The sequence below is a fragment of the Drosophila serrata genome, unplaced genomic scaffold (assembly GCF_035046125.1).
Source record: "Drosophila serrata isolate PLE 108 unplaced genomic scaffold, ASM3504612v1 contig_4, whole genome shotgun sequence".
Lineage (NCBI taxonomy): Eukaryota > Metazoa > Arthropoda > Insecta > Diptera > Drosophilidae > Drosophila > Drosophila serrata.
Window position 1 is genome coordinate 46995 of NW_028256902.1, and position 12778 is coordinate 59772.

The 12778-nt window shown below is 32.8% G+C and overlaps 1 protein-coding gene and 1 pseudogene across 3 annotated transcripts; both read right to left on the reverse strand.

The window, feature by feature from the left end:
• On the reverse strand, window positions 1-7182 carry LOC147645164 (NADH-ubiquinone oxidoreductase chain 1 pseudogene; annotated as a pseudogene). Its single transcript, XR_015273525.1, has 3 exons — window positions 7159-7182; window positions 1070-1297; window positions 1-349 (listed from the first exon to the last, which is right to left on the reverse strand). The product of XR_015273525.1 is annotated as an NADH-ubiquinone oxidoreductase chain 1 pseudogene (transcript).
• An 856-nt stretch (window positions 7183-8038) lies between these two features.
• Cndp2 (Cytosolic non-specific dipeptidase 2) lies at window positions 8039-11612 on the reverse strand. Of its 2 annotated transcripts, XM_086841039.1 has the most exons (7): window positions 11576-11612; window positions 10210-10375; window positions 9046-9814; window positions 8914-8981; window positions 8585-8849; window positions 8270-8521; window positions 8039-8209 (listed from the first exon to the last, which is right to left on the reverse strand). In XM_086841039.1, exons 2-7 carry the CDS (start codon window positions 10245-10247, stop codon window positions 8165-8167), a joined length of 1437 nt encoding a protein of 478 aa, XP_086697165.1. In that variant the 5' UTR covers window positions 10248-10375; window positions 11576-11612; the 3' UTR covers window positions 8039-8164. The 2 variants fall into 2 exon arrangements, with proteins under 2 accessions (XP_086697165.1, XP_020815094.1); XM_020959435.2 differs by lacking the exon at window positions 11576-11612 and having other exon boundaries at window positions 10210-10464.
• Window positions 11613-12778: the final 1166 nt, after the last annotated feature.

Below are 12778 nucleotides of genomic sequence, written 5' to 3' on the forward strand. Positions count from 1 at the left end.
ATTAAAGATTGTTAATTTTAAACCATCCCGCGCAGTTTCAATTAAGTAAAAGTCTGAGGAGTTTACATTATATTATAACTTCCAATTAAAAAAATAAAAGATAATATAATTAAAGCTAAACTAACTTCATAAGAAATAGTTTGAGCAACCGCTCGTAATCCTCCTAAGAATGCATAATTAGAATTAGAAGATCATCCAGCTACTATAACAGTATAAACTCCTAATCTAGTACAACATAAAAAAAATAATCCTCCTAAATTAAAAGAATATAATTTAACAAAAAAAGGTATACATATTTATACAAATAATGATAAAAATAAAGAAAAAATTTGAGAAATATAATATCTTAAATACAGTCGAATCCCGATAATTCGTACCCCGCTAAATCGAAAATCGCGATAATTCGTAAAAAATTCTGTCCCCTTGAAAAAACTCGTTAATTCGTAAAAATTCCATACATTTTGGTCCCCTCGTTAATTCGTAGTATTTGGCGCAAAGCAAAGAATATTGAACCTCTTATAAATAGTAATTTTGTTTCGAAACGTCTTATAAATCGTAATGCGATGCGAAATATTTTGTTAGATTTTGCAGAAATCAGAACGGAGAAGAAATTTTATAGAATTTACAAACCAGAGCATTAATTCCTCAACTTAAACATTATTTTTCGACTCATGATGTGCCAAATAGTGTGTGACAACCTAATAGGTTTAGAAAACGCAATGGAAAAAATATAAGAAAAAAACACGAAGCAATCAAAAATTACCAATTATTTTAAAGCTTGAAATTTCGTTTTTAATAATTTAATGTTTCTGCTTAATTTTGTTTGTTAATTTTTTGTTTAATTTTCCTTTAATTTGAAAAACGTACACATGAATGTACATATTTATTATGTTTGTTTAATTTTAATAAAGCTAAACACATATGTAAACATGATGTGAAATGTAAGTACCCCGTTTATTCGGCTCTTTCATTTTTGAGCCCCTTTAAATAGAAATCTCGATAAATCGAATTCCCGTCTAATTCGTAAAAAAAGTGATCCCCTTGCCATTTCGAATTATCGGGACTCGACTGTAATTAGACAATAAAGCATAAGTTTGTGTTTTGTAAATAATTTAATTGCATCGCAAAAAGGCTGAGGAATCCCTATTAACCCAACTTTATTTGGACCCTTACGAATTTGAATATACCCTAAAACATTTCGCTCTAATAATGTTAAAAAAGCAACACTCACTAATACACAAATAATTAATAATAAACTTCCAACTAAAGATAAAATAAATTCTATATAAAACAAGTACTATTTGTAATAAAAATTACATAAATAAATTCTAAATTTATTGCACTAATCTGCCAAAATAGTTTATATTAATATTAATAATATTCATTTTATTAAATATAATTATTTTAATATTTGGTCCTTTCGTACTAAAATATTATAATTTTTTAAAGATAGAAACCAACCTGGCTCACACCGGTTTGAACTCAGATCATGTAAGAATTTAAAAGTCGAACAGACTTAAAATTTGAACGGCTACACCCAAAATTATATCTTAATCCAACATCGAGGTCGCAATCTTTTTTATCGATATGAACTCTCCAAAAAAATTACGCTGTTATCCCTAAAGTAACTTAATTTTTAATCATTATTAATGGATCAATTATTCATAAATTAATGTTTTTAAAAATGAAAAGTTTTTTAGATTTTAATATCACACCAATAAAATATTTTAATTTATTAAAATTAAATAAATCTTTATAATTAAAATAAATAAAATATAAAGATTTGTAGGGTCTTCTCGTCTTTTAAATTTATTTTAGCTTTTTGACTAAAAAATAAAATTTTATTTTAATTTTAAATGAAACAGTTAATATCATTCCAGCCTTCAATTAAAAGACTAATGATTATGCTACCTGTGCACAGTCAAAATACTGCGGCCATTTAAAAATTATCAGTCGGCAGGTTAGACTTTATATTTACAGTCGAGTCCCGATAATTCGAAATGGCAAGGGGATCACTTTTTTTACGAATTAGACGGGAATTCGATTTATCGAGATTTCTATTTAAAGGGGCTCAAAAATGAAAGAGTCGAATAAACGGGGTTTTTACATTTCACATCATGTTCACATAATAAATATGTACATTCATGTGTACGTTTTTCAAATTAAAGGAAAATTAAACAAAAAATTAACAAACAAAATTAAGCAGAAAGATTAAATTATTAAAAATAAAAATTCAAGATTTAAAATAATTGGTAATTGTTTATTGCTTCGTGTTTTTTTCTTATATTTTTTCCATTGCGTTTTCTAAACCTATTAGGTTGTCAAACACACTATTTGGCACATCATGAGTCGAAAAATAATGTTTAAGTTGAGGAATTAATGCTCTGGTTTGTAAATTCTATAAAATTTCTTCTCCGATCTGATGCCTGCAAAATCTAACGTCGCTTTAACTACAAAATATTTCGCATCGCATTACGATTTATAAGAGGTTTCGAAACAAAATTACAATTTATAAGAGGTTCAATATTCTTTGCGTTGCGCCAAATACTTCGAATTAACGAGGGGACCAAAATGTATGGAATTTTTACGAATTAACGAGTTTTTTTCAAGGGGACAGAATTTTTTACGAATTATCGCGATTTTCGATTTAGCGGGGTACGAATTATCGGGATTCAACTGTATTTCAAAAAGACATGTTTTTGTTAAACAGGCGGATATTATTTTTGCCGAATTCTTTATTTAAACTTATCATTTATATTTATAATAACAATATAATATAATAATTTTATCATTATCAATTAATTTTATTAATTAAAATTAATATTTTAATAAATACTTAAAATTTAATATATAATATCAATCTATATATAAAAAAAAACTATGTTCGTGTCTACATCCTTCATAGACTTGAAAAGTTCTGAACCGTTTAAGCCCAAATTTTTACACAACATGCGTTGAGGTTCCAGCTCGGTTATTGTCTACTTTTGATGTTGATAGCTTATCTGCGGTTGCGAATATATCAATTTTTTTCGCGTTTCCCCGTGCCCCTACTGCTGCGCCCTCTACAGGTAGCCAGCTGAATCAAAGCAAAGTCAAACATTCAAAACATATTGAAAGAAGAAATTGGAGATACAAATTTTATTTTTTTGTTCAGGTTCAAAGAAACGAAGTCATGCCACCAAAGAAGTCGAGATTGGGTCGTCGTATTCGCAATACAGAAGCAAAAAGACGTAAGATTACGAATATGACTGACGAAGAATGGGCATCCATCCGAGAGACGCGGCTGCGCGATGAACTTTTACTCATACAGGTTAATGGTTCGGAGGACCGATTGCAATCATATATTGAAATGTCGTCAGTTGTTTCATCAGTACATTGTCGATATGTATGCAAAAATTGAAACAACGTTTGCTGTTCCTCCGATTGAATCAGAAGAAACTTCGGTCCGAGGAATATATCCTTTTGCGGGATGCTGTGATGAATGACCGTAATACAACCAACGTTGGAAAGCTCACGATTTTGCCATCCTCATACATAGGTAGTCCACGCCAAATGCATGAATATGCTCAAGATGCCCAGGCATATGTTCGTTGCTACGGCCGTCCAGACATATTTATCTCCTTCACATGCAATCCAGCTTGGGACGAGATAGTGCAGCTGTTATTTCCTGGACAATCGTATATTGATAGGCATGACATCACATCCCGTGTTTTCAGACAAAAGCTCAAGTCACTGATGGATTTCATTGTGAAACATGGAGTTTTTGGATCTGTGCAGGGCTGGATGTATTCAGTAGAATGGCAGAAGAGAGGATTGCCGCATGCGCACATACTGATTTGGCTGTATGATAAAATTACTCCAGACGAAATCGACGATGTTATATGCGCTGAGATTCCACGGGCCGAGGTTGATACGGATTTGCATGAAGTTGTCATCAAGAACATGATCCATGGCCCTTGTGGTACCCTCAACCCATGTTCACCATGAATGGTAGACGGGAAGTGTTCCAAGCGATATCCTCGAGCATTTACAGCCAACACCGTAACAGGGGACGATGGATATCCTCTGTATAGGAGACGGTCAACTGAAGATGGAGGAACTTCGCCTACTTTAAACATGAGAATTGGTGATATTGAGGTAGACAATCGTTGGGTGGTTCCATACTCACCACTATTGTCAAAATCATACAAAGCGCACATCAACGTAGAGTATTGCAATTCCGTGAAATCGATTAAATATATCTGCAAGTACGTGAATAAAGGCAGCGATATGGCAGTTTTTGGTGTTCAGGCAGAAAATGGTGACAGCAATGCAGTACGAGTTGTCGATGAAATATCTCAATACCAGGCTGGAAGATACATAAGCAGCAACGAGGCTGCATGGAGAATTTGTTCGTTCCCCATTCATAAACGCTATCCAGATTTAGTTCACTTGGCAGTCCATTTGGAGAATGGTCAACGTGTCTATTTCACAGAAAGAAATGTGCAAGAAAGAGTCCTGAATCCGCCAGCGACAACTCTGACTGTCTTCTTCACCTTATGCCAGGAAGATGATTTTGCCGGAACCTTGATGTATTCAGCAGTGCCCTCTTAACCACAATATGCCACAGAGAAACGTGGCAGGGTACAGCTAGTTATAAAATAAATTATAACACACTTTTTAACATTTGCTAATTCTAAGCATATATTTATTAAATTTATTTATTATTTTTAAAAATTTATTTTATAGCTTATTCCATGAAATATTAAAATTATAAATTATTTAATTTTAAAAATAATTAAATAAATTTATAACTTCTAAATTAAATTTATTTCTTAAAAAACTAGATACCTTTAAAAACGAATAACATTTAATTTCAAAAAATATAATATTTTAAATAATTTTACTACATTAACTTAAATGTTATATTAACTCTTTTAAAATCGAGAAAAATAATTATATATATTTTTTATTTAATAAACGCTGATATACAAGGTACAAACAATTTAATTTTCTTTTAAAATACAATTTTTTCAAATTATTTCAATTTTCTTTTGCAATACTAATAAACTATTATTAAAATTATTTTTTCTTTAAACAATACTAAAACTTTATAATTTATAGTTATTTCTAATAATTTAAAAAATAATATTAAAAATTAATAAATAAAATTTAATCAATTTATATTGATTTGCACAAAAATCTTTTCAATGTAAATGAAATGCTTTACTTGATAAGCTTTAAATTGTCATTCTAGATACACTTTCCATTACATCTACTATGTTACGACTTATCTTACCCTAATAATAAGAGCGACGGGCGATGTTACATATTTTAGAGCTAAAATCAAATTATTTATCTATATAATTTTACTACCAAATCCACCTTCAAAAATTTTTAAATAATTTTATTCGTTTAAATAAATTTATTGTAACCCATTATTACTTAAATATAAGCTACACCTTAATCTGATATAAATTTTTACTAAAATTATTGAATATTATTATTCTTATAAAATATTCTGATAACGACGGTATATAAACTGAATACAAATTTAAGTAAGGTCCATCGTGGATTATCGATTACAAAACAGGTTCCTCTGGATAGACTAAAATACCGCCAAATTTTTTAAGTTTCAAGAACATAACTATTACTACTTTAGTATAAAAATTTACATTTTAAATAATAGGATAGCTTCAATTAAAATCTTTAAAAAGAATTTAAATATAAAATTTCACTTAATATATTTAATTTTATTTTATATAATTTATTTAACTATTACTAAAAAAAGTATTATTGGTATAACCGCGACTGCTGGCAATTTAGTCAATTCTCTTTAATATTGCTATTTCTAAATTTCTTAATAAATAAAATTAATTACTGCGAATAATTACAAAATATATTTATTATTAAAATAAATATAAAATCACACAAAAATTTACATATAAATCAAACTAATAACAAATTTGTAAGCCAAAATAAAACTTTATTATTTTAAATTTATTTTATAACTAGCTGTACCCTGCCACGTTTCTCTGTGGCATATTGTGGTTAAGAGGGCACTGCTGAATACATCAAGGTTCCGGCAAAATCATCTTCCTGGCATAAGGTGAAGAAGACAGTCAGAGTTGTCGCTGGCGGATTCAGGACTCTTTCTTGCACATTTCTTTCTGTGAAATAGACACGTTGACCATTCTCCAAATGGACTGCCAAGTGAACTAAATCTGAATAGCGTTTATGAATGGGGAACGAACAAATTCTCCATGCAGCCTCGTTGCTGCTTATGTATCTTCCAGCCTGGTATTGAGATATTTCATCGACAACTCGTACTGCATTGCTGTCACCATTTTCTGCCTGAACACCAAAAACTGCCATATCGCTGCCTTTATTCACGTACTTGCAGATATATTTAATCGATTTCACGGAATTGCAATACTCTACGTTGATGTGCGCTTTGTATGATTTTGACAATAGTGGTGAGTATGGAACCACCCAACGATTGTCTACCTCAATATCACCAATTCTTATGTTTAAAGTTGGCGAAGTTCCTCCATCTTCAGTTGACCGTCTCCTTTCTAGAGGTGGAGAACTATCGATAGTCGTCGCCATCGATAGTGAGCGATTATTTTTCTCAAACCATCGATAGTGTCGATAGTACTATCGGTAGTGTTATGCTTTTTAATTTTTAGATGTAAAAAAAGCTATAAAATGAAATTCGAACAAAACTTTATTATATTTTTAGCTCTTTAAAAATAAAAAATTAATTTATTTATTTTTTTGATTAGGGATTGTATAAAAAGTACATCGTCGAACTGTGTATTCGAGCGGAAAAGAAGTACAAAACTAATTCTTTTTTAAAAAGAGCATTAGAAGATTTTTACTTTCAGCTATACTTTAGCTTTTCACTATATTTTGGCGTTCCACTTTCAACTTTATTTTTTCTTTGTGATGTGATAACGCGTGCAAAACTATCGATAGTGCAGGGCTGCCATCGATGGCGGTGCGATAGCGCCAAACCATCGATAGTGTCGATAGTGCCATCGATAGCTCTCCACCTCTACTCCTTTCCTATGAAGGATGTAGACACGAACAGAGCATTTTTATATATATAGATTAAAGAAGATATACATATTTTAGTAAAAAAACTATAAAGTATTCACCTTTAGATATTATACTTACAGTCTTACATTCAAAGTTTTGCATTTTCCTCTATATCTAACGATCGTTTGTATGGCAGTTATATGATATAGTCGTCCGATTTTCATAAAATCAAAATTCTAGAATTATGTAAAAGGGCTATATCTAAAATTTGATGAAAATCTGTTGAAAACTGAACAATTTATAATTGTTTGTGTTTCTATGGCAGCTAAATGATGTAGTAATCCGATTTTCATAAAATTTTACACGAAATTGGAAAATAATATAAAATAGCTATATCTAAAATTTTATGAAAATCTGTTAAAAACTGAAAAAGTTGTAATTTTTTATGGTATTAATTTATTGATCGTTTGTAATGCACCTATATGATAAAGTCGTCCGATTTTCATAAAATCTTACACAAAATTATAAATTTCATAATTCTGTTAAAAAAAGAATGTCCATTCCGTTCCGACATATTACGAGTGAGAGTATATAGAATACAAACTACAATTCATTCAGATAGTCTCAAAACTGAGACTTGTTTGCGTAGAAACGGACAGACGGACATGGCTAGATCGACTCGGCTGTTGATCCTGATCAAGAATATATGTATAAACTTTATATGATCGGAGGTGCCTCCTTCACCGCGTTGCAAACTCCTGACTGAAATTATAATACCCTGCAAGGGCCCAAAATCGATCTAAGAACCAATTATAGTGCTAATTCAGAGCCATAAGTTTAATATTTTGTAAAATTAAATTAAAGTCGTTTTTTTTTAGATTGAAGGCGTACGAATATCGCATTCGACATCATCGAATTACCCATATGTATATTTATACAACTTCGGGGAGTTGAAGTTAGCTTACATTCTTTTTTCAAAAATTCTACCCTTAAAATTTTTACAAGTAAACGACACTGATTAAGATATTATTAATTTCATAATATGCATATATGTATATTAATAATGTTTATAAACATAAGATATATGTAAATTAATGATTGTGATGTCTCATCAAGTAACGGCTTTATACGTCATTCCATTAGTTTACAACTTTCCCACTTCATGCAGGTAGGCTCCAAGTAGTTTTGTCTAAAGGAAAAAAGAGTTATTAAGACGCAAATCTACGCAGTTTTATTTTTTTCTCCTTACGCCTTCAATGTAATTGTAAATATCAATTTTTTCATTTTGGGAATGGGCACCATCATCACAAGCTCCCACTGGCACAAGAATAACATTTTTACCAGTGGCTTCCTGCAATGTTAGAGTTACTGGAATAGAGCCGCCCTCGCGGGTCATGTCCGGCTCTACATTAAAAACATGCTTAATAGCCCGCTTCGCTGCCTCATAATGTGGATGATTTGGGTCCTCAGTCCACGGCTTTCCAGCGGAAAGCATAACAACCTTTAGGTAAAAACATTTTAATCGAATGAAAGCTTAAATCAGAAACTGTAAACTTAAACAAACCTTCATTTTGTTGGGGGAGCCACGTTCTGCCCATTTATCATTTAGGTATTTAACGACGCATTCCTCAATGTGTTTTGGGTCCTGGTCCGGTACAAGGCGAATAGAGAACTTACCAATAACTTTTTTTGGTATAACGGTCTTTGCACCTGGCTCATAAAAAGCGCCTTCAATGCCATGGATAGATAGGCTGGGATATCGCCACCTGGCCTGAAGCAGCCTTATTTTTTCACTATTATGAGGCAACTCGTCAACACCAATGTCTTTTCTAAATCAAGTATACAGCGATTAGAGAGATTTATAACGTCTATTTGAAGATAAGATGAACTAACTTGTACTCATTGACTTCAAAATCTATGTTCTCGTAAATTGACTGCTCGTTTATTAGTAGAGGTGCCACCTTCAGAAATTTAATTTAATTTTTTAAGCAAAAAAATTTTGAATTACCTTAGTAAACTACTTACGTCGCGATCTAATCCAGGTACCAGAATTTTAGTGTCCTTGTCAACAAGAATGCTGAGCAAGTGACACAGATCTGGCATGGCCTCATGAACAGTGCCTCCAAAAACTCCACTGTGCAAGTCTTTGTTTGAGCATTCCACCTCCACTTGGAAGTATGCAAGTCCGCGGAGTCCATATGTTAAACAGGGACGCTTTTTTCCCAGCCAGTAGTTGTCAGAAATACATACGTAATCGACGTCGGATAGGAAACCGTTCTTGCGCTCCATCAACAGGTCGTCCAGACCTTCGCTTCCGCTTTCTTCCATTCCTTCGAAAACGAATTTCACATTGACAGGCAGTGGGATGTTAAGCTTTTGGTAAGCCTCAATTGCATGTATCCAGCATAGTACAGGCCCCTTATCGTCTGATGCACCGCGTCCAAACAACTTTCCTTCGATCTCTGTGAGTACGAAAGGGTCAGTATTCCAGCCATCTTCCTTTAGAGCAGGCTGCACATCCAAGTGACCATAGACTAGCACCGTCTTTTTTGAGGTATCCTTGCCAAGAGTTCCCAGCAGCACCTTAGGCAATGGGATTATCTCGCCGTTTTGCAGAGTCTGCTTGCCCACATCCGCCAGTTCTATCTCGGTGCCCAGAACCCTCAGCCTGTCTGCGGTCCAGTCGACCATGCGATCAATCTCACCGCGCTTATCGGGCCAAGCCGAAACTGACTGTATGCCGACAACAGTTTTCAGGGCGTCTATGTAATCGCCTTTTTTTCCATCGACGAAACTGAAAATGCGATTGCGGTTATTACCCTTACAGTCAGAGACCCTAATTGGAAGATATTTGTTGGATCATGTATGTATGCGGTTTGCCTTCTTTTCTGTGTTATACCGATAGACATGTACATGCATATGTAAAAACAACTACATTCGTTTACATTTGTATGTCATGTATATGAATAACGAAAATCCATGATAAAATGCAGATAATGTACTCAAGAATTAAGATGTACAGTCGGTGCACGTCGTATACTTTTGATAATGCAAGACAAACATAATAAACACTTATATCTTTATAAGCGTTATCAGCTTAAAAATGGCTGCTGGTAGAAAACACTTTTGCGAATTTGTGGGTGGATTTATATGAGAATATAGACAAACATATTAAGCTTAACCACTTACGAAAAGAACTGCCGGAGTTCAGCGGGAAGAGTGGCCATCGTGTTGGTCCGTTTCTTGATCAGTTTAACAGTTTAACTGTGATCCAGCACAGTTTTATTAGTATAATCGTTGTATCCAGGCGGACCGCACTTAAATATATCCGCTAGACGCTGTGTGACCGTGGCATCTCCAACAAAATAATCCACAGTTTAGTATTAAAAAAAGAAGAACCCATTTGAGATATTCACATTACATCTATAATATAAAGCTGTCAGTATTTTCGTCATTGATGTGTAAACGATAACACTGGACGGTATTATTGGTTGGGTTCCGCAGAACAACATGATCACTAATCAGTGATGGATTTCTATCGCCTGTTCTGCTAAAACACGTATGATCACTGATTATGATGCAAGACTTCCTCCATCATGATCAGCAAAAAGGAGCGTAAAAACGCGCTACCTTTTCGCTATACTGATGAACTATGTCGAAGATTAAAATATCGATACGGACATAAAATATGCATGCAAACTAGTGGAAATTAGCCGCATTCTTGGTAATTCTTTAATATTTAGAAATTATTTATTGTATATTATTCTATTTATTAAGTTTTCTGTAGGCATAATATAATGTAATTACGGAAATGAGCGAAATAGGGCAACCCGCCTTTTAAAGAATAGGAGCCAGATTAACTAACATATTTTATATATTTTATGAGCTGTCTGGTCCAAAACTATTCCTTGTAAAATTTAAAGAATATTTGAGGAAGTACCTAGCAAAATCAAATGAGTATTGGCGGGAAGTCGAACGATAGGTTTCAACCGGTTATTTTTACGACGGCGTAATGTATCATGAGCGTTCAGCAGAACACACTTTAAATACGTGATGCAAAGTTTTATATACTTTTGTTGTATACACATATTGGATGTTTGCGTTAATTTTAATATGGCATTGGAAGTTAAAAGCTTCTTACTACAGATATCCATGTACAATTCATAAATTTCTATTTGTTTTATTCACACTTTAACCTGGTAGTAACATTTTGGCTAGACCTAAGAAGCAGTTTCGTTGAGAGACGGAAAAATAACATTTTTGAGAAGCATTTTCTCTCGCAAAAGTTCTGTTTCTATACTTAACTCATTAACTGAAAGCGGAATCAGAACTCAATAGCACTGTTTTTATTTCATAAGAAAGCATTCAAGAATCTCCATTTTATCTGTCGTAACCTTAGATGTTTCTATTTTCCAATAGTCAAAATAGTAAATTATTCATTTTGACCAACCAACCGATATTTATACTCTAAAATAAAACTGTAAAAAAATACGCGATCGGATGGTAGATGATGCTATGCGGGAATATGAGATTCACATCTGGCATAAATACTAACTTTTTCAACTGGTGCACTCTTAGAGTCCTCGTCGAAATTCTCCTGTATTAATGTATTATGTGGAAACCATTAAATTAATTTGTTCTTAGTCCTTAAAGAATTTTTAAATTTTAGTTTTAAACAAGAAAGGAAGCTAACTTCGGCACGCCGAAGTTTATATACCCTTGCAGATAGAACTTCGATGACTTGGAATCCATACAATATAAATTATATATATTTATGTTTAAAAACAATGAAGTAATACCTGCTTTCATTTCATTCACGTATACATATTATATTTGCAGTTTTACATTCACAGATTTGCATTTTTCCTCTACATCTAACGATCGTTTGTATGGCACCTATATGATATAGTCGTCCGATTTTAATGAAATTTGACACAAAATTTAAGACTAATACAAAATGGCTATACCTCAAATTTGATGGAAATCAGTTGAAAACTGAAAATGTTATAAATTTAATTGAATTTATTTCTCGATCGTTCCATTAGGAACTATATGATATTGTAGTCCGATTTTCATTAAAATTATAAAATTGTAAATTGTAGTTTAATAAAATGGCTATATCTCAAATTTGATCAAATTCTGTTGAAAACTGAAAATGTTACAATTTTTTTTTGTAAAAATTATCCGATCATTCCTATAGCAGCTATATGATATAGTCGTCCGATCTGGCCCGTTCCGACATATATACGAGTGTGAGTATATAGAAGGCTAAATACAAAGTTTCATTCAGATAGCTTCAAAACTGAGAGACTAGTTTGCGTAGAAACGGACAGACGGACAGACGGACAGAAGGACAGACGGACAGACGGACAGACGGACAGACGGACATGGCTAGATCGACTCGACTGTTGATCCTGATCAAGAATATATATTCTTTATATGGTCGGAGGTGCTTCCATCACTGCGTTGCAAACTTCTGACTGAAATTGAATACAGAATTAAAAAGTTCATTTATTTTTTTGGCTCTATCATCTTGGTCATTATCTTCTGGAAAGCTCGTTGATTCCTAGTCCATTTAATAATATTCTTCTATTCTTTTTCTGAAGACTATCTTCAGGCAAAGCAGCTTCGGCGCATGCAAAAGATCTATTTGAAGATAAGTATCAGTCATAAGGTACTTGGGGTGATCTACAAGTTGTCTGGTTTGTCGACGGGTAGTGGTCAGCATACTTTACGGCCAACTCGATGAAAAACATAA